The following is a 22,746-nucleotide window of genomic DNA, read 5'->3' as shown; positions in this document are numbered from 1 at the left end:
GGTCATCCTGTAATCTCTTTCGAACGCTTCTGTGAAAAGAGATGTAACATCATACGAGACCATTCTTTCATCTGCCTCCATAATGACCTCTCTCATCTTCTCAACAAAATCCAAGGTGAGTGCCTTCCTCTCTTCCATGCTGATGTTGGATGCTGGATGCTTGGATTGCTAAGACAGGCCGAAACATTCGTCCACAGTTGCTCTGCTTCCACGTCTGCAATGTTGTTGTTTCGAATTGCTGTTTCTATGTATCAGAGGCTGGGTCTGTGACACAGTATTTTGAGTTCATTTTGTATTTTTGATTTCTTATATTATATTGAAAATATGTTAGTCTTGTGTCAGTATTATCAGTTAGGATATAGCTGAGTGCTATTCTGGTTTAGGTTTTCATCTATGTCCCTTTGTGTGAGTCTGCTCTTGTTCTCTGTGTCAGTATGACTTGTATTTCTTGTCTGTGTGTTTCATGTTATCAAGCCCGTGTTGTCATGTCTACAAGTATTTTCTTATCTGGATGATTGACCATGCATCAAAGACAACATGACAATATGTTGTATAAAAATGATTTTTTTAATAAACTTATGATAAACTGCTGTTATCTTTCTAATTATAACTTCATCATATGAAACCAAAAACAATTTTTTTTTTACATATTGCAAATGACAAACACTGTTGTATGAGAAATACTTTTTATGCAAAGTCACATCACAGAGCTAAAACATTGCATTCCCTGTCCATTATTTCTCAACAAAGCAAGTCACATTTCACAAGTTCAGTTTTTTAAAGCAAGCAAAGTGTTTTTTAACTATATCTATTGAATTTGAAAAGTTTTACAGTACATGATGGCATGACAATCAGTTTCACTGTACAATGTTTGCAGTAATTTAAATTGAAAGGTGAGCAGAAGGATTCCTCACAAAATACAGTATTGTGACCCTGTTTTCAATGTCTTGACCACAAGTGAGGAAACTGTATGAGTGATATTAGACACAGCAAGCTGTTTTTATTCGATCAATCAAATGTAGTAGAATGGACATTTGTACCTACAATGTTCACTCCTAAAACTATCCAGAGGATCTATAGATTTCATATAAATTAAATGTACAACTACATATGTGATCTTTTTTACTCTGGTAGGGTTGCGCCTGCATCAGTCCCAGGACTCGGACCATCTGCAGCATTTTCATTTATCATCTGTTTGTATTTGCTCTTGAAGAATCCAGCCTAGGAGTGCAAAGAAAGCCAAAATGTAACAATCATGCATTAAAAATGAATGAAAATAATCAAGGTATATGAGTAAATATAATAACCTTTAAACTATTTTCAACAGGATATGTTCTCTAAAACCTTTATAACTGATTAGTTGAAAAAGTGTAAGAGGAGTCTTTCACCTTATACAGGCCAGCTGTGAGTAAGGCCAGAAAAGCCAACCCTCCCAGACAGCCTCCAATGATCTCTTTGGTGAAATCTGGCTCAGGGTAAACTTCTACCTCTGCCTCAATCTGAGAGATGAAGTGACAGGATGTTGATACCAATGAAACTCTTAATAAGTAAAATGAGAGAAAATAATGTGTACACACCTTGCGAACAGGAGGACTGTTGTCAGACCCTGTTGAAAAGTAGATGTACTGGGTTTTGTCGTACTCCAGACTGGCTGTGCTGGTCAAAAGGTATTTAGCAGATTGAAGTCCAATCTAAGAAAAAATGTAAAGCTTAACAGTTGTAACAAAAAAAAAACTTTCATTTAACCCCAAAATCCCTCCAGTTACCTGCTGTATCCATCGTGAACTAATGTTGGCAGAGATTTTGTACGTCGTACTCTGCAGTCTTTCCAGGAACGTGTTGCACTTGAACACTCTGCATGTGGCTACAGAGCAGTCCTGTGATTTAAAGAGAAGATGCAACACAAGCTGTGAGCCAGTGTAATGTGATTTTTGTTTGTTTGTTTAAATCTACAATCAGGTTAAATTTGAACAGGTAAAGTGCAGATGCATACTTACCACCACTTTATCCTTTTGTATCTTTGTAACAAAATCTCTGACACTTGGTTCTTCGTCATCTCCTTTCTGACAGTCTGGAATCTGACATATGTTTGATTTAAGTTTTATTGGTCTTAATTTTACTATATGCATCCATCCACAATAAAGTTATTTGTAGTTTCAGCAGCTAAAACATATATTACATAAATATTACCTGTAGATTGCTCAAATCCACCCAAATGTCTTTTTCACCAAGCCTCACTGGAACCCTGATCACCACAGTGAAATTAAGCGCTCTGATATCATTTGTGACCTAAATGAATGAAGAAAAGGACCAAATGAATTAGAGTTAGGTCTAAATCATACAATAAACTTTTAAAGAGGATAGAAGTTATAGTCTAAGGAGCTTGGAAAGAAAAGCATCTGGACTTCTTTGAGTTGCTTGAAGACGTTTCACCTCTCATCCGAGAAGCTTCTTCAGTTCTGAACCGAACTGAAGAAGCTTCTTCAGTTCTAAGGTCAAATGGTGGAGAGTCCCAGATTTAAACCCAGTGGGAGTTTCCCCCCAAAGAGGGACAAATGACCCCTGATGATCCTCTACCTAATCACATGAGCCAAGGTGTGAAAGCTGGTACTGGGTACTCTCCCTTTAAAAGAGCCAAAAGCCTTGCTTTTCACTTCCTCCATGTAAAGGTTGGCTACAATAAGTGACACGGGGGTTTACGACACCAACTGTCTGCCATCTATAATCCAGTTTTGAGATCCCTTCCCAGACGCCTTAACGCCCACTCACATCCTGGGCCATCTGACCTCAGGAAATCACATGATAAGGTGGGGCCAGGTTTCACAATGAGCTCACCTGAAACCCTGGCTGATTGTGACCCACACCCGCTTTCACACCTTGGCTCATGTGATTAGGTAGAGGATCATCAGGGGGTCCTTTGTCCCTCTGTGGGGGGAAACTCCCACTGGGTTTAAATCTGGGACTCTCCACCATTTGACCTTAGAACTGAAGAAGCTTCTCGGATGAGAGGTGAAATGTCTTCAAGCAACTCAAAGAAGTCCAGACGCTTTTCTTTGCAAGCTCCTTAGACTACGATGACCTGGATGACTGAGAACCTTCACAGACAGATAGAAGTTATATTTTACCTTAACTGACTTTTGGACTGGTTTCTTCAAATCGTTCTTCCCAAATGTGAAATTGTTATAGCTGAGTGAGCTAAACAGACATATTTTGAGGTTTAAATATACATTATGTAATAGAACATTTGTTACTGTGTGATTTCTTTTGTTACAAACATAACAACACACACCTTTCAAATGTCATAAAAATGCTGTATTTTACATCAATCGATTTCTTTTTGTAGAGTTCACTTGTAGGGGCATGCTCCTGATTTCCACTGAAAGAGAAAAGAAAAAAAATCTGTTCTGTATCTGTGGTGCTGTTGCATAAATTAAGAGTATCTATACCAAAGCAACAGTACCTGGTGGCATTTGCAGTGACAAAGATCTTCCTCTTAAGTTGACTATTGGTTTCAATCCCATAGGAGACAATTAAGGAAGCCTTAAATGAATGAGAGAAATGAGTGACTTCCCTTTGTCTTTAAATTGTGCAAAAGTCACAAAAGAAAGATGTTCTGTACAAATACAATAAAAAAAAAGAAACAAACCCCAGTTTTGCTCTTGAAAATTGGCTTGTCAATAGTGCAGTCTGTCCTTCCTTGTGACAAACCATCTTCACTGTCCAAGGAGTTGCACTCAATCCGTCCCTTTATTAGGAATAAAATGACTGCTGAATGGATTGGGAGAGCAGCAGATCAGTGATGAACTAAAACAGACTAGATCCTGATGCCTTACCTGCTGACCCGTGAACTTCCTGTAGGAGAGTCCAGCTGGGTACGTGAGAATAACACGGCTGTTGTAGGAGTTTTCTCCTCTGTTCTCCACTGTGACTGTGACATTCAAAAGCTCTTCAATACCCACTTTAACCTCTGAGGATCTGACAGAGTACAAAGCCCGATGAGAACAAGGCAAAACAAGACAAGACTAGAAGCATACTAATGTCATAGTATTCCAAATGTAATGCACTTTGAGCTTTGATAAACCATGTTATTTTCCAGCTCAAACAGTAAGGTAAATTGCTTTGCTAAGATACTGATGCTAAAAGTGAAAAAAAAAAAACATTCGTAACTTCTTAGTGAGTTAACATTCTAATACTTGCTGGTTCCCCATATGGAAAAGAAATAGAAAAAAACTTATAAAAGACTTTCATCAGATGTGGCCTACTTCATATAGTGAATCATAAAAGGCTTATATGATTTACTCATGAAAGTGGAGACACTTTCATATATTGTTTTAGTAAGTATCCAAAACATACAAGTTTCATTTATATAATTATTCCAGGGATCTTATATCTGTTTTCACTCTTGTATGCTTTTCATACAAGTTTCACACAAGACAGATACAAATTGTATAAGATTTATATACATCCTCAGTGACCGCCTTATTGCTGTCCGTCCTCCCGAATCCACCCCATATGGAAAAGATATATATAAATCTTATAAATTTGTATCTGTCTTGTGTGAAACTTGTATGAAAAGAATACAAGAGTGAAAACAGATATAAGATCCCTTGAAAAATCATATAAATGAAACTTGTATGTTTTGGATACTTACTAAAACAATATATGAAAGTAATGAGAAAGTGGCCACTTTCATTAGTAAATCATATAAGCCTTATATGATGCACTATATGAAGTAGGCCACATCTTATGCAAGTCTTTTATAAGTTTTTTCTATTTCTTTTCCATATGGGTAGCACAAAAACAACAGTGTCATCAGTTTCAAAAATATTAATAATGGTTGTATAAGGACAAGTTAAGTGACATTAAGTACAACTTGCAAATAACAACACATTTGAAGAAAACAAGACGCACAAGCAAAGCTTAAGTTTTGTATAGTGGGATGCAAAAGTTTGGGCAACCTTGATAATAGTCATTATTTTCCTGTATAAATCGTTGGTTGTTACAATAAAAAATGTCAGTTAAATATATCATATAGGAGACAAACAGTGATATTTGAGAAATGAAATGAAGTTTATTGGATTTACAGAAAGTGTGCAATATTTGTTTAAACAAAATCAGGCAGGTGCATAAATTTGTGCACTGTTTTCACTTTATTGATTCCAAAACCTTTAGAACTAATTATTGGAACTCAACTTGCCTCGGTAAGCTCAGTGACCCCTGACCTACATACACAGGTGAATCCAATAAGGAGAAAGAGTATTTAAGGGGGTCAATTGTAAGTTTCCCTCCTCTTTTAATTTTCTCTGAAGAGTAGCAACATGGGGGTCTCAAAACAACTCTCAAATGACCTGAAGACAAAGATTGTTCACCATCATGGTTTAGGGGAAGGACACAGAAAGTTGTCTCAGAGATTTAAGCTGTCGGTTTCCACAGTTAGGAACATATTGAGAAAATTGAAGACCACAGGCTCAGTTCAAGTTAAGGCTCGAAGTGGCAGACCAAGAAAAATCTAAGGTAGACAGAAGCGACGAATGGTGAGAACAGTCAGAGTCAACCCACAGACCAGCACCAAAGACCTACAACATCATCTTGCAGCAGATGGAGTCACTGTGCGTCGTTCAACCATTCGGCACACTTTACACAAGGAGATGCTGTATGCGAGAGTGATGCAGAGGAAGCCTTTTCTCTGCCCACAGCACAAACAGAGCCGCTTGAGGTTTGCTAAAGCACAGTTGGACAAGCCAGCTTCATTCTGGAATAAGGTGCTGTGGACTGATGACACTAAAATTGAGCTATTTGGGCATAACAAGGGGCATTATACATGGAGGAAAAAGAACACAGCATCCCAAGAAAAACACCTGCTACCTACAGTAAAATATGGTGGTGGTTCCATCATGCTGTGGGGCTCTGTGGCCAGTGCAGGGACTGGGAATCTTGTCAAAGTTGAGGGACACATGGATTCTACTCAGTATCAGCAGATTCTGGAGACCAATGTCCAGGAATCAGTGACAAAGCTGAAGCGGCGCCGGGGCTGGATCTTTCAACAAGACAACGACCTGAAACACTGCTCAAAATCCACTAAGGCATTCATGCAGAGGAACAAGTACATCGTTCTGGAACGGCCATCTCAGTCCCCAGACCTGAATATTATTGAAAATCTGTGGTGTGAGTTAAAGAGAGCTGTCCATGCCTGGAAGCCATCAAACCTGAATGAACTAGAGATGTTTTGTAAAGAGGAATGGTCCAAAATACAGTGGGGCAAAAAAGTATTTAGTCAGCCACCGATTGTGCAAGTTCCCCCACTTAAAATGATGACAGAGGTCAGTAATTTGCACCAGAGGTACACTTCAACTGTGAGAGACAGAATGTGAAGAAAAAATCCATGAATTCACATGGTAGGATTTGTAAACTATTTATTCGTAAATTAGGGTGGAAAATAAGTATTTGGTCACCTCAAACAAAGAAAATCTCTGGCTCTCACAGACCTGTAACGTCTTCTGTAAGAAGCTTTTCTGTCCCCCACTCGTTACCTGTATGAATGGCACCTGTTTGAACTCATCATCTGTATAAAAGACACCTGTCCACAGCCTCAAACAGTCAGACTCCAAACTCCGCCATGGCCAAGACCAAAGAGCTTTCGAAGGACACCAGGAAAAGTATTGTAGACCTGCACCAGACTGGGAAGAGTGAATCTACAATAGGCAAGCAGCTTGGTGTGAAAAAATCAACTGTGGGAGCAATCATCAGAAAATGGAAGACATACAAGACCACTGATAATCTCCCTCGATCTGGGGCTCCACGCAAGATCTCATCCTGCGGGGTCAAAATGATCATGAGAACGGTGAGCAAAGATCCCAGAACCACACGGGGGGACCTGGTGAATGACCTGCAGAGAGCTGGGACCAAAGTAACAAAGGTCACCATCAGTAACACACTACAACGGCAGGGAATCAAATCCCGCAGTGCCAGACGTGTTCCGCTGCTGAAGCCAGTGCATGTCCAGGTCCGTCTGAAGTTTGCCAGAGAGCACATGGATGATACAGCAGAGGATTGGGAGAATGTCATGTGGTCAGATGAAACCAAAGTAGAACTTTTTGGTATAAACTCAACTCGTCGTGTTTGGAGGAAGAAGAATACTGAGTTGCATCCCAAGAACACCATACCTACTGTGAAGCATGGGGGTGGAAACATCATGCTATGGGGCTGTTTTTCTGCCAAGGGGACAGGACGACTGATCCGTGTTAAGGACAGAATGAATGGGGCCATGCATCGTGAGATTTTGAGCCAAAACCTCCTTCCATCAGTGAGAACTTTGAAGATGAAACGAGGCTGGGTCTTCCAACATGACAATGATCCAAAACACACCGCCCGGGCAACAAAGGAGTGGCTCCGTAAGAAGCATTTGAAAGTCCTGGAGTGGCCTAGCCAGTCTCCAGACCTCAACCCCATAGAAAATCTGTGGCGGGAGTTGAAAGTCCGTGTTGCTCGGCGACAGCCCCAAAACATCACTGCTCTCGAGAAGATCTGCATGGAGGAATGGGCCAAAATACCAGCTACTGTGTGTGCAAACCTGGTAAAGACCTATAGTAAACGTTTGACCTCTGTTATTGCCAACAAAGGTTATGTTACAAAGTATTGAGTTGTATTTTTGTTATTGACCAAATACTTATTTTCCACCCTGATTTACCAATAAATTCTTTACAAATCCTACCATGTGGATTCATGGATTTTTTTTTCCACATTCTGTCTCTCACAGTTGAAGTGTACCTCTGGTGCAAATTACTGACCTCTGTCATCATTTTAGGTGGGGGAACTTGCACAATCGGTGGCTGACTAAATACTTTTTGCCCCACTGTACCTTCAACCACAATCCAGACTCTCATTGGAACCTACACGAAGCGTTTAGAGGCTGTAATTTCTGCAAGAGGCGGATCTACTAAATATTGATTTCATTTCTTTTTTTGTGGTGCCCAAATTTATGCAGCTGCCTGATTTTGTTTAAACAATTATTGCACACTTTCTGTAAATCCAATAAACTTCATTTCACTTCTCAAATATCACTGTGTGATATATTTAACTGACATTTTTATTGTAACAACCAACGATTTATACAGGAAAATAATGACTATTAACAGGGTTGCCCAAACTTTTGCATCCCACTGTAACTGTGCCTCACCTGGTGAAGTTGAAATCCACTTTCAGGTTATCAACGCATTTGTTATCAGTGCCGCAGTTGATCTCAAACCCTAACTGTGGAAGAGAGCATGATGGAAAAGTACACATTATAAATTATTTAAAGACTAAATAAGTGGTTTTATGGTGATCCAATGTGCTACCACATGTAGGTCTACAGGCAATAAAATCAACAAAATAAAACTTTACAAAGACAGAAAATAGAAGTTAATATATACACACAAAAAACACAGTTAATAACTGCAACCCTGCACAAATTAAAAGGACTTTGAGTCTGTTTTGAATGTAAACACAAAGCCACAGTAACAGAAACCCTTTAGCACACTTCTAATCTAATTGTGGGAACAGTTCAAAAAGCTGCACTTGATCTGATGTGAGGTTTTTTGAGAGACTGGGGAAGCAGTTGTTCTAGAGTTTTATGAACCAAAAGAAGGATTTTTATTTTAATTTTTATTTATAAAGAATGAGAGCATGGTGGTAAAGTGTAAAATGCATCATGGACAGAAACAACTGCATTATGCTGCTAACACAACTTCAGCTCTTTGCAATCACCTGCACAGACAACATGCTGATACAAGTACTCAGGGTTATGTTAGCTGAGTGAATGTCGACCTCAGGTCAGCAGCAAGACCCTGAAGTTCAACATGTAACAAAATGATAAGCTGTCAGGCTGCAGCCTCTGCTTCTACCTGTTCATGTTTCTAAAGTAGAATCACCGTGGCGATAGCTTGAAAGTCTCTTTTTGCAGGGTTTCATATTTGCTTTTTGCTGTCAGCTTTGTATTCATACATAAATACTAAGAGGAAGGTCATATGTGTGACTTAAAAACACATTTTTTTTTCTATTTGATATTTATTTCTGAACAGGCAGAAGGCCTTCATGGGCTCAGCTTAAAACATGCCGTCACTGCATTAATGATGACTCATTTACTTCAAGTACTTGCGCAGAAGTCGCTCAAAGAAGTATCAGTCAGTTGCATGCCTACAATAAAATTGATTCAGTAAAGTTAAGGGCAAACCTAAAAGTTTCTCATAACTTCATAAAGACTAGCCTCAGTTGGTCAGCTAATAGGGTTTTTAAAGGTTTACTTACAGGATGAATGGTTGTTGTTTGGGCCTGCGGGGCAAGACTTGGTCTGAGGTTGGTGTTTGAGGCCGAACCATTAAACGTGAATTTGAGCTCATTGGAAAGTTGGTTGAGAGCGTCTTCGGGGCAAGCCTGCAAGAAGAGGTTTAGATTCAATGTTGGAGGAGTCTTAAAAGTAAAATTAATTAAACAAAATCTTAAGTTTAATGACTTTGAAGGATTTTAAGATTGCTATTAGATCTTACCTCAATGACGAATTTTACAGGTGAACATTTTTTTATTCCTAAGTCAACAGTAACTGATCCAGACTGCTCTCGTTGTTTCCCACTGGTGTAAGCTCGGTTGTTTGGAGGCTTGCGAGTGGCATCCAGTGTTAAAGTGTAATCAATCCTTGCTCGAGCTAAAATAGAGAAATAGAATTTGATTTTAATGTTGCAAGTTTCAATACAATAAAATTAAAATGATATGCAGTGATTGAGAAAAAGAGAGAAGGATGATTAACCTGTGTCGACTGTAGACACTCTGCTCATAGTAAAGCAGATTTCTGCTGTATTCTCTAATGGTTTTGAGCAGTCTACATTCTGTGTAGGGATTTTGTTTGGGCTAAACGATACCTCAGCTCTCACCATTGCTATGGGTTTTGATCTGGAAAGTAAAAAGAACACGTGTGAAGGACATGGCAGATGGCTGCCCCTGCCTGAGCCGTGTTCAGACAGAGGTTTCTTCCTGTTAAAGGGGAGAATTTCCTTTTGGAAAGAGAACTTTTGATTTTATCTAATTGTCTGGGTTAAGCTGTGTGAAAGGGAAAATATGGACCTGAGGAATGATATCTAAACTGAAAAGGCAGCTTTAATGCTGAATACTTTCAAAACAAAAGCAAAAAAAAAGCAAGGGATTCAAACCAGAAATCACAAGACTTATTTAGAGGGAATATGCAACAAGGAACCGAGGGAGACTCAGACAGTATAAAACATCAGATAATGATGGAGATTGGAAACAATGAAACAAAACACAACTGAAAATAATAAACAAATAATTCACAGAGGGAAGTTTGAGTATAAAGGGAAACACTGGGGCGCACTAGAAAGTCAGGAACTAAAAACTTAATAAAAATTGAAGTAGATCTAAATCATACCCCAAACCCCAAAAAACAGAAATGCTGTAAATTATTGTTAATGATTTGTGTAATAATTTAACATAAATCATTAAAGCTTTTAATAAAATATATTTGTAAATGTGCCATTCTTATAATAATGAACTTTAGAATGTACCTAAATATTTGACCATTACCTGGACTTACCTCAGTAAGGCAACTCTACCCTTTGAACCCACCGCTAAGTCAGGCAGTTTATCACCGCTCTGGTCAAAAGACGACTGACTGATTGTCAGGCCAAAGAACTTCAGTCCTGACTGGACCTCAGAGCCAGTAATTCTCTGAAATATTTTAATTAATCAGATTTCGTAAAATATTGACTTTACTTGATAGATGAGTTTAGACATCTTTGTGAGTACTTTGATGTTGTGTACCTGTGAGTAAGTAGGACTGATTCTTCCTCTTCCTTCGCCATTAAATATGTAGATGCTGCCTTCACCATTATTCTCCAAAGGTGCTCCAACTGCCAAATCCCTGAATCCATCTGAGTTTAGATCAGGCAGCACAGCAAGAGAAGAGCCGAACCTTCCTTTGACAGCTGCACGTCCTCTTAGTACTAACGGATCATCAAAATTACACTCCACAAACTGAAAGGAAGAGAGTTAATATTTTATAAACATTAAGAAAGTTGACAAATAAACCGATTAATTTAACTGCAGTAAATAAAACTGATTTACCAAACCAGTTAATGTGCAAACATAAACTCTTCCCTCTCTATCAGGCTCCATGTACATTGGGGCTGATATGAAGATCAGATCAGTGATATCATCATTATTTATGTCCATGGTACACACCTCTGCCCCGAAATATGCACCAGTCTGATACTGTGTAAGGAAGATATTATTATTTTTGTATCTGAGATCATTTCTATGGAAATTATAATTTAATTCATATCTGTCTTAATACAAATGCATACCTGTGATGCCAATGGCTCAATCTTTTGGTTTTTCAAGTTTTCTCTGTTAACAGCAAACACAGCTCCTCTGTGTTTATATCTTGGAGCACCAACAACTGTCAGAGAGCCATGCCAGGATTTAGCAATCGCCATGGAGTAACCTAGAATTTTGGTTTTCAAAAGGAGAAGGCAGATTAAGATTCCTGATTAATCCTTTTAAATTATGTCTGTTTTGCAAACTATTCTTACCAAGATAACTGTCAGGCTCCAAAGACACATCCTCATATGTTTTCACCTTCTGGCCTTCTGTTGTGTATTGCACGTAGCCTCCCTTCCACTGGTTTGCACCAACAATAGACATCTGAATTCCCTACAGTGTAAAAAGAAAATACATTTTATAGACAATTTATTTTACATTTAAAATCTGGACTGTGTTTAACCTGTATTTGCCATTAGAACTTAAAAACTGCCACAAAGGCACATGTGAATCTTTCTTTCTATGACTAGACTGTCTGGTGAGTTTCAGGTAGTTTTAATTACCTCGGGCACATAAACTGCACTGAATCCCTCTTGAGACATTTCCATTTCCAGTGACTCTCCACTGCTTTGAGATCCTGTAACAGAAAAATAAATGAGAAGGTAAAAGAGAGACACGATGAGTCAAATTCAATTTGAAGATTAATCTTTTTTAGTATGCTTCAAGTAATTATTTAACCTCTTAGGACCTGGCGTCCACATATGTGGACATCACATTTTGGGTTATTTAGACCAAAATGCTCAATTTTGCTCTACATGGGCCTGATATCCACTGACGAGGACATTATACTGCTACTGTTCTATCAAAATTTTAAACAAATATCCTCATATGTGGCTCTTATTTTTCTTAAAAACAAAAATAAGGTAAAAAAAAAAAAATCTGGCAATCCTTTGTTTTTGCATTCATCGGGCCCCAATCAGCCCAAATATCAAAGAGAAATTAAAAATGCATGTCGTGGAAGAGTTCGGGTCTTAGGAGGTTACAATTATTTTTTACAGTTTATTTTAAAACTACTGAGCATTTATTGCTCATTTTACAAAATGTAAAGTTACATTTGCTTTTACAGGTGACTTTACTGAATACAGTACAATAAAGTTAATACAATGTACTAATTTTAGTTGCTTCTTATTGTAGCATTTTACACAACAAATGAAAGTTAACTGCTTCAATTCCAGAAGGACACAGATCCTCATAATGAATGTGAAAAAAATCCCTTGTGAATAAGTGAGCGGCTGAAAGTAGCATTTATTACACTGCAATCATTTTAATTTTTGAAACATTTACAGGAATTTTAACAAAGTTGTAACAATAAATTTATGTTTGTACCTTCGATTGAGAAAATTTTGTCCTGCAGATTCTGTCTTATTACTTCAAGTGCGTCGAAGTTCTCCACTTGAAAGACGTGTTTGTTTGAGGGAGATGATGCAATGGTGTCCAGTTCTCTTCTGGCATCAGGTTTATTAAATGCATTCCCCACCTTGTTGACAAATATGTTTGAGTCCTCATACTATGCAAAATTATTTGCTCACTTTATTAAAATACATTCGTTAAACTTCACTTGATTTACAAACAGGTTTTAAACTCTCTAACACTGAATAGAACCTAAATCCATGATAACATTTATGTCATGCTATAAAATAGTTTGTACACATATTTTTTCCTCTACTAGCTGTATTTGTATTACACACATATCTCATGTTTCCATTAGTAATTCAGCTTTTTCATTTAAGAGACTTCATTTAAATTTTACATGGTCAGTGAGTTTGGCTTTGATTTAAATAAATGCACTACATGTACATTATATGGTGCATATACAAATGTGTGGCCAGCATGTAACCAAAACTCCTAATCTTTGAATTCGGGTGTTTTCGGTCATATCACTACAGGCAAAAAAACATTCAATCCCTTAGCCATGCAGTCTGAATTTACAAATATTTGTGAATGAGTGAGTCATTCTAAAGAGCTCACTGAATTTAAGTGTAGTACTGTAATATGATCGCACTGCTGCAACAAGTCACCAAATTTTATTTGGTCTGCCTGTATATTTCATGATTGACTTTAAGTGGTATTATTCCAAAGTGGAAACATTTAGACAAAAACTGTGCGACAGGAATTTCATAACATTGGTTTCTACGGCCAAGCAACTTAAGGAGCTGTAGTGAGTGAGTGGTTCAGGACTTTTCTCCCTATAGTGCAGCATAATGTGACTGTAGTGTGACAACTGAATAAAACTTATTATTACTCTAAAAGTCAACATACTGCAGGTTTAAATAATGGAAGTACTTACCCCAATAGCAAATCGAACAATGTTTTTACTCTCTGCTAGCTGTGCTGCACCTCCCAGATAAATCCGATCATGAGATTGTCCATCAGTAATTACTATCAAGACCTTCTTGACATTTTGTCTGGAACCTCTTTGTGGTGTGAAAACATTGTTCCTGTCAAATAAAAAAACAAATCTCATTTCAAAATATCGTTTTACAGTTGATCTTGTAAATTATACACAATCAGGTAAACCGCATTATTATTATTATTTCTGTATGTCATTCTCTTTGGAAATATTTTAAACTTTTGTACAAATCAACATTATACAAGTTTGTTTGTTTGCTTGTTTGCTTGTTTGAGTTTTTTTGTTTGTTTTTTCAAATTAAACTCAGCAAATATTTGAATTTAGCCAGTTGGGGCCATATCATCTTCTCAGTAGAAGATGACACTCTGAAGCACAAGTTTGTGTACAGTGTGTCTTTTAAAAGGCTTCCCTCAGTCATACAGTCCACACAGTACTTAATGTGATCAGATTTATGGAAAAAAATCAACTGGACAATAATGTATCTGCACTTCTTCACTATTATAACTGCATTATTTACACAACATGTCTGATGGCCTCGGCTGTGTAAGTAGTTCCTCCCTGTTGACTGATGTCATTGATGTCAGTCTCCACTGATCCAGATGAGGAAAGTTTCTTAAAGTAAAAGTGAACCTGCGGTGAAGTAGAGAACTGGGAAACAGAAAACTGAAAAAGAGAGAAAAAAATACTTAATAGAAATAAAAATGTAGCTATTTTATGTCTTTGCCATGATTTTACTGACAGAGGGACAGCAGCTGCTCACCTGTGTGTCGCTTAAGAGAAATGATTCGATTAGATCTTTCACAAATTTCTTCATTGTTTGAAAATCAGCATTATATACACTGCCTGAACCATCCAACAGAAAGGCAATGTCTGCTTGTGTTCTACACTCTGTCAAAGAGATGGATTCAGAATTATATTTTTTTAAACTCATACCTTGCATGTATTCACTGACCCTTGGTAAAGGGTCAGTGAATACCACACATTTAAACATAGTCCCTTTAAAGTGTCCCCTTAGAACATTTTAGAGGGCATCACTAAATGTAATCAGGCACCAGGAGTAATGATATACATGGTGTGTGTGTGTGTGTGTGTGTGTGTGTGTGTGTGTGTGTGTGTGTGTGTGTGTGTGTGTGTGTGTGTGTGTGTGTGTGTGTGTGTGTGTGTGTGTGTTTGTTTAAGAGAGAGAGAGACAGAGACAGAGAGGCAAAGACCATTTACTGTTACCTGGAGGAGAAGAAGGTACGGGTGGTCTGATCCTTTTGAAACTTTCCATCTGAAAGCACACACCGTTGTACATGGTGATACTTCTGCAGTCCTTCGGAATGGTTGGACCACACACCTGAGAGGAGACAAAGCCAAGATGCCATAATTCAGCAGGTTGAGTATTTTTGTCACTTAAACAATTATTAATTAGAAATTCCGACATAAATCTTTAAAATCTGCTGACTTTTAGTCTATTTAAAGAAGAGAGGGAGAGACAGAGAAATATACAGATATAGGGATAGATATAGAGAGATACAATCACTGGCAATGTCTGCAGTTAAGTAACTCACCACAGTGTTTTGTGCTGTCGGATCACTTTTCATTGTCAAACCAAGCGACATGTTGACTGCAAACCCTGGTGCTGTATTGAAAGCATTACAAATGTGTTAAAACACTCCTAAAATACACTTTGTGTAAGGAAGAAAACAATATTCAAATTGAGAACTACAAAGTGCCACAATTCATGATTTGGCATGATAAATATTTTCAAAATGAAGGAATGCAAAACAAAACTCAGTTTTACTTTTCTTCGTCACTATTGTCAAAATTTAAGAAATTTTTTCTTGTTTTTATCATCAGTTGGAAAGTTTATTTCATTTTTAAGGCTGAACGTTACATACTAAGATATCTAATATGGAAATCTACTGTAACTGTGATTTGATTTAAACAAATGTATGCGACAGGATCTATGGATATCTATTTTTATGGCAAAATACTATCCGAGTTTTAGCACATTTAGAAATGAATGGTTACCTACCTTGAAACTGTATATTTTGGCAGTTTTGGGAAGAGGTTTTGCAGCTGTATATTTTCCCTCTTCCATTTTGTGAATGCTGTTCCAGTGGAGCACTGACGAGCAAACTAACAAAATAAATCCAGTCAATCATGTAAGTCTAGAAAGCAAACTCTAATTATATTAACTCCATATGTCCATATAGCACAACAGAGATGGTAAATAAATAAATAAAAGAAATAGCAGTAATGTTAAACATGCAGCTGTAAACCCGCTTTCAACATAACTATGCATGTCCGGACTTACTCTGATCGTCTTTGCACCACCTGGTAGCCAAAACCAGCAGCAGAGTTACTCAGGGTCTTCCAAGCCACGGGATCAATATTGAAACAAATTGCAGCTTTTAACACTGAGAATTAAAGAATTAAGAAGGACATCAGTAATTTTATTTAAAGCCACTGTAAAGGATGATAATGTGGTTACAGGCCTCTAATTATTATCACACATAGGAAACTGTAAATAGTATATGAGTATACATGTATAATATATCAGTTGCTATTAAATTCCTTTCTTTTGAATTCTTTTGGTGACAGAGAAAGACTGGACTCAGTCATGATCACTCAAAAAATGATCTTTATTTTTACATTTCTGGAAAGCACTCAGTTGGCCCTTTTTAGACTGGAAGCAAACTATATTAAAAACAAGTAACGATAAACACTAAATAAGCACTAACAATATATTAATTTCATGACATTGCATTCATTTTTATCTTTTTTTATAACCATAAGTTTATGTTGTTACCACTAGAGCGCACCAAAGCCAGACATTTTAAAGTTCTGCACACTGTGGCTCAGAACAAATTTCCCCATAAAAATTTTAATTTAAATTTCGCTGTAGTTAAGTATTTTCTGACATAATCATTCTATAGTGAAAATCTACAACCACACATAACAAAATCTTTGTTTAAAAAAACGGAACACCTAAACTGTCCTGTTGTTTATATTTGTTAAAAAACAAAGCCTTCCTTTTTTGGGCATGATAAGAACAGTCAGTATGACATCATGTAGCACTGTTGCTTGTTCAACAATGACAGCTTCATGATGTCTTAGTTTCCAGAAATATAAGGTTATCTAATATTCTTCCTCATCAGCATGACAGACTCAACTTGTTTTTTGTGGCTTTCAAAGGAATAAAGAAAAAAAACTTGTGATATACACTACCAGTCAAAAGTCTGGACACACCTTGTCATTCAGTGGTTTGTCTTTATTTTTTGGTCCTTTCTACACTGTATATACATACTGAAGACATCAAATACAGTAAGTAAGGCATATGGAATTATGTAGCAAAGAAAAAAATATATAACTCTAAATATGTCTTATATTTTAGATTCCTGAAAGCAGCCACTCTTTGCTTTGTTGACAGCGCTGCAAACACTTGGCCTTCCCTTAACCCTTGTATGGTGTTCGGGTCTGTGAGACCCGTTTTCAGTTTTTCTCAAAAGAAAAATTTAACAATTAATTATTTTTTCAACCTGAAATTCATTGGCTTTGGCTTATTTTCTGTGAAGAACATAAATCCGAACTAATTTTCAATGACCTCATACTGTACCTCCCCCCACGCATTTACATTACATACAAGGTGTTCGGGTCCACTGGACCCAGGTCTAATAAAAGTGTTGAAAGTGCAGGTCCTGTGTTCCCACACTCTGTCCTCCTCCTTTCTGGTGCTGCTGATAGTGTTTTCTTCCCCTCCTGCTCGCGCACAAAGTTGCCACATTGTTGAAAATTCAACTACCAACACCGTCTGCTCTTACATTCCCGCACATTTTACCCTCTTTCTTGAGGGATCCAAATTTTATTTTCTCATACCCTGTCCCTCCTGCAAATTAGGGGCATAATACTATAAATAAGACTTTGCCAGTGTGGTTCTTTATCACAACTGATCAAGATGGCAAAAGATTATCTGCTGCGAGGGCCATCCAAATGATTTTGGAAGAGAGAGGGGCTTCGGATGATGATGTTGACAAAGAGGTTTCAGAATATTTCACATTTCTGAAAATTCAGAGTCTGACAGTGACTTTGAAGAAGAGGATGAGGTTGAGCACCATTTAGTAACAAAACGAAGACGAGTACCCCATCTGCAGCCAGCTCCAGGACCAGAACAAGCCCACCAGACAGCAAGTGAAGAAATATGGATGTCAATAACTGGTGAAATTGAATGGTCTTCTTGCCCAAGAAATGAGCCACCCTGCAGAGCTGTTACTGTGATAAGCCAGGGCCAACACGGCTGACAGTTACTCATGTGCAGGACATCAAGTCTTCATTTGAGCTTTTCATCCCAGATTCCATCCAGAAAATTATTCTGGATTGCAGTAATCTAGAAGGACGGTGTGTTTTTGGAGAGAGGTGGAAGGAGATGGACCAAATTCATCTAAGAACCCCAAAGGCCTACTTTGGGGTTCTTATCCTTGCAGGAGTTTTCAGGTCCAAAGGGGAATCCCCAGAATCCCTGTGGGATGCAGAAACCGGCAAGAACCTTTCCGTGCATCAGTGTCTCTGGAAAACTTCCACAAAATTTCCAGGATTATCCGTTTTGATAACCGAGACGACAGACCAGCTCGACGGCAGAGAGACAAGCTAGCTGCCATCAGGACAGTGTGGGATAAGTGTGTGCGCCACCTCCCCCTGTTTTACAAACCTGGGCCTAATGTCACCATTGATGAGCAGCTGATCTCATTTAGTTGTGAAACATATTGCTTCACGTGTAAATGTGTTGTGTCTTTCCACGCACTCTACTTAATTATAACTGATTTATTTTTTTTATAACATTTTATAAAAAATAAAAAAAACGAGAAGCACATTAATTCATAAATGTGATCTAACAAAGGTAAAGGGAAAAAATTAACCATGTTTGCTGTTCATATGGTTTGTAATTGGGATGAAGTAAACATCTGTTGAGTAATTTAACATAAAATTGTTTGATAGTGTTAATTTGGAAAGCCAAAACTCTAGCGGGTCCACCAGACCCATGAACACTGGCTGAGTAACAAAAATATGAACACCACACAAGGGTTAATGAGCTTCATGATGTAGTCACCTGAAATGGTTTTCACTTCACAGCTGTGCCTTTTCAGGGTTCACTTGTTGAATTTCTTGCATGCTTAATGGGGTTGGGACCATCAGTTGTGTTGTGCAGAAGTCAGGTTAGCACAGAGCTGACAGCTCTATCTGACAACTGTTAAAATTCATATTATTGCAAGAACCAATGAGCTAAGTAAAGAGAAGCGGCAGTCCATCATTACTTTAAGAACTGAAGGTCAGACAATCTGGAAAATTGCTAAAACTTTTAAGGTGTCCCCAAGTCACCTCTGCTGCTGAGGATATGTTACACAGTGGAAATTTATATTTATCTTGTATATTGTTTTTATTCTGATTTTTAGTGTTTATTTATGAGTGTCATTTTATTTGCATGGTTTTATTTTGTTTCTATTGCATGGTTTTTTTCCCCAACAGGTCAATGACCCCAAACACACCTCCAGGCTGTATAATGTCTATTCGACCAAGAAGAGTGATGGAGTGCTCCACCCGATAGCCTGGCCTCCACAGTAACCTAAAAACCAGTCGAGATGGTTTGGGATGAGATGGACCGCAGAGTGAAGGCAAAAGAACCGACAAGTGCTCAGCATATCTGGGAACTCTTTCAAGACTGTTGGAAAACCATTTCAGGTGACGACCTCATGAAGCTCATCAAGAGTGTGCAAAGCAGTAATGAACGCAAAGTGTGGTTGTTTTGAACAATCTAAACTATAAAACATGTTTTGAGCTATTTCACACTTTTTTGTTAACCACATAATTCCATTTGTGTTCATTCATAGTTTTGATGACTTCATTGAGAATCTACAATGCAAACAGTCATTAATATAAAGTAAAACCATTAAATGAGAAGGTGTGTCCACACTTTTGACTCAGTGTTTTTCCCTCAGCCTTTGCTCTTTTTTTTCTTTTATTATTAACATTTCTTCTTAATTTACACAGAGATTAATTTATATTCTGTCATAAAATAAACAATAGCCAAAAGTAACAAAGGTGGATGCAGTGACAGAATATAAAGATATAAGAACATAAATCAAAGTATGATGTGACACTTATGTGAAAAGCTTCCAATTCTGTGTAGCACTGAATAAAACATTCAGATATGTCAAATGAACACATGAAATCATGTCCAGTTCTGTTTGCTTTTGATAAATAATGAAGAAGTTACTTTCTTCAGTATGACTATTTAGGAAACACTTTTTTCACTCAGTAAACATCAACAACAGAAAAACAAAACATTTTAGTTTGGAAGGTATTTTTATAGTCAAACTAAGCTGATTGTAGAGTTCAGCAGGTAGTTTGATTCAGCAGTAATGAAATGTAAGTAAGGACATGACCATTGCCAATGTAATTCTAAATGATATCTTTTCCCTTCTAATATGTCGTACCTGCTTTTTAATACCATAAGAAATATATAGTGTTTTCACTGAAAAATGTCACTGTGCTTTATTTAGTAGAAACACTAAAGTCATATTTTCACTTTTTGTATAAACTTATAATTAGAGAACAAAAGACAAATTCAGAATGCACAAAGTTGTCTTACCTGACGAGAATAGTGTAGCACTAATTATCCAGTTCATTGTGTTACTCCCATGAAAAACATAAATCACACATGAGTTCAGTATTACTTCTGCTGATAGTGTCAGAGAAGGAGATGAAATCAACATGCAGAAATCATGAGACAGTTGCTCCAATGTAAGAGGTTCATTTAGAGGAACTCTTAAGTAGGAGGAGCAACACTGACAGCACTGTCTGTTTGATGCTACACCACACTGTGGTGGAATGGTTTAATGTGAATTAACCTCTTAATTTCAAATAAATAATAATAAAACTCACAGTAAACAGACTAGAAAGTTTATTAGTTTCAGGGTAACAAGATCAAATTAGTGTAATTTTGAATATTATTTAAAATAAGAAATAGCAAAATAAAAACTCTCTCATATCTGTTCCTCTTTGCTGATGTGAAACTAAAAGTGTTGGTTAAAAAAATGTTTCTTGAGATTACAGTGTCAACTTCTTTTCATAGTACTGTGGTGAAAATGTAAAAAAACATTTAAATTGAAGTGTCTGTCCAACTCACCAAAGCATGGTTTAGAAAACCTTCTTCTTGAAAAAAAAAGAATCTAAAAATAAAAAGTCCATTTCTCCTTTTCATCTGACTTCCTCTGAACTGTTTCATACTATCTGTGAGAAAATTTGCTAATGTGCCACTTTTGCAAGAAGCATGAGCTGGTCTCCAGGCCTGGATTAAATATGTACTCTGGCAGTTGGCAGTTTGTCTTGTAGTTCGAAGGTTGCCGGTTTGAGTCCCGGCTCCGACAGTCTCGGTCGTTGTGTCCTTGGGCAAGACACTTCACCCGTTGCCTACTGGTGGTGGTCAGAGGGCCAGAGTCCGGCAGCCTTGCCTCTGTCAGTGCGCCCCAGGGCAGCTGTGGCTACAATGTAGCTGCCATCACCAGTGTGTGAATGACTGAATGTAGTGTAAAGCACTTTGGGGTCTTTAGGGACTAAGTAAAGTGCTATACAAATACAGGCCATTTACCATTTACCCCCATCTCACTGATGTGCACACATAACCAAAAGTGAAGCAATTTTAAATTACAATTTTATGTTCAGCACTAGTGTCAGGTAAGTTACTTTAAAAAAGTATTTAATTACTAATTACTTAATCAATATTGTATTTAAAATACTTATCTAATTACTGTGTCTGAAAAGTAACTTAATTACTCAATAAGTAATTTAACTAAATACTTCTTAAAATCCCTATAAACCTTGAGTGGACAAACAATAGAAATTAAACTCTTTAAATAATAAATACATTTTTTTACAGACGGAGACTCTACAGCAGCGGTCCCCAACCTTTTTTGCGCCACGGACCGGTTTGTGTCCGACAATATTTTCACGGACCGGCCTTTAAGGTGTCGCGGATAAATACAACAAAATAAAACTAGTACCGGTACCGAAAAAAAGAAGATTTATTCATAACACACGTGAAAAGACCCAGGAAAACCGAGTTAACGAAAAAAAACTGATAACAATATAACGCTAAAAACCGATAAAAACCCTGAAAACCATACATTTCACACCCGAGTCTCACTCTCGCGGCCTGGTTCCAAATGGCCCGGGGGTTGGAGACCGCTGCTCTACAGTACGCAGCGGTAGCATCTCTTCCACAATGTAGCCTGCAATCATTTTTTTAAGCTCACCTTCAGATGCTTTCTGTGCTGCTGAAGTAAAATCACGTTTTGCCTGCTTAGCAGGAGTTGCCGCGGTGTTATCCATGGATGATGAACAAGGATCACTCAGAAGTCATCGTCTATGCTCTCATGTCAGGTGCTTCAGTAAATTACTCGTGCTATTAACAGCGGCCGATAGTTTTTACATATTACTGTAATATTCTTGTCTGCTTGTTTCAGAAACGTGAAGAGACGGGAATATGTCCATTTCATAAAACAGCCACATGCTTCAGCCGAGTCCGAGATCTTCCACTTTAGAATACGACTATGCAGCAAACTGGCGCGAAATGACGTGCAGCTGCACCACAGCGATGTTAAAGCGGCAGAGTTTACTTCTACGTTTAGAAGACAAATTATTGAAATTAAATAATGATATTCAGCGAGTTTAATTATTTTACAGTGTAACCCAAGTACATTGTAAGTAACTGTAATTAAAATACCTAAAAATGAACAGTAATCAGTTACTCTACTTTTTCAGTGGAATAGTAATTTAATTACAGTAACGCGTTACTTAGTAACGCATTACACCCAACACTGTTCAGCACTACTTTGAGTATCTAAAAATAATGAATTTCTAAAACCTCACCTAAATGGTAGAGGAATAACCAGCTGTCTCTGGTTGTATGCTGAGGTGATCAGACTACAATCTACATGAAGTCATCCTCGTTTGCGCCAACTTCCCACCAGTGTTAACATATCCAAGGTGCA

At 37.6% G+C, this 22,746-nt stretch overlaps 1 protein-coding gene and 1 long non-coding RNA gene across 2 annotated transcripts; one reads left to right on the top strand and one right to left on the bottom strand.

Moving 5' to 3' along the window:
• Positions 1 to 548: 548 nt before the first annotated feature.
• LOC113019263 (integrin alpha-M-like) lies at positions 549 to 21,390 on the bottom strand. Its single transcript, XM_080305124.1, has 30 exons — positions 20,346 to 21,390; positions 16,017 to 16,119; positions 15,735 to 15,838; positions 15,268 to 15,338; positions 14,939 to 15,053; positions 14,475 to 14,602; positions 14,232 to 14,377; positions 13,652 to 13,802; positions 12,691 to 12,841; positions 11,868 to 11,941; positions 11,577 to 11,697; positions 11,349 to 11,488; positions 11,110 to 11,256; positions 10,807 to 11,019; positions 10,580 to 10,713; positions 9,782 to 9,924; positions 9,525 to 9,679; positions 9,286 to 9,411; positions 8,177 to 8,250; positions 3,834 to 3,975; positions 3,647 to 3,745; positions 3,461 to 3,540; positions 3,290 to 3,376; positions 3,126 to 3,195; positions 2,191 to 2,289; positions 1,998 to 2,078; positions 1,767 to 1,877; positions 1,578 to 1,691; positions 1,389 to 1,499; positions 549 to 1,221 (listed from the first exon to the last, which is right to left on the bottom strand). Exons 1-30 carry the CDS (start codon positions 20,467 to 20,469, stop codon positions 1,123 to 1,125), a joined length of 3,513 nt encoding a protein of 1,170 aa, XP_080161250.1. The 5' UTR covers positions 20,470 to 21,390; the 3' UTR covers positions 549 to 1,122.
• LOC145430301 (uncharacterized) lies at positions 14,917 to 19,666 on the top strand. Its single transcript, XR_013910778.1, has 2 exons — positions 14,917 to 15,091; positions 19,223 to 19,666. It is a non-coding gene; the product is annotated as an uncharacterized LOC145430301 (long non-coding RNA).
• Positions 21,391 to 22,746: the final 1,356 nt, after the last annotated feature.

Source organism: Astatotilapia calliptera, chromosome 8 (genome assembly GCF_964374335.1).
Source record: "Astatotilapia calliptera chromosome 8, fAstCal68.1, whole genome shotgun sequence".
Classification (NCBI taxonomy): Eukaryota; Metazoa; Chordata; class Actinopteri; order Cichliformes; family Cichlidae; genus Astatotilapia; species Astatotilapia calliptera.
Note: the sequence above shows the minus strand (reverse complement) of the source record. Positions and strands in the feature narration are given on the sequence as shown.

Coding starts and splice junctions, on each gene's coding strand:
- LOC113019263 (XM_080305124.1), bottom strand. CDS start 20,469: ATGTTGATTTCATCTCCTTCTCTGACACTATCAGCAGAAGTAATACTG. Junction 14,603..14,938: donor CGTACCTTCTTCTCCTCCAG/GTAACAGTAAAT, acceptor TCTCTTTGACAG/AGTGTAGAACACAAGCAGAC. Junction 3,196..3,289: donor ATTTTTATGACATTTGAAAG/GTGTGTGTTGTT, acceptor ATGTCTGTTTAG/CTCACTCAGCTATAACAATT.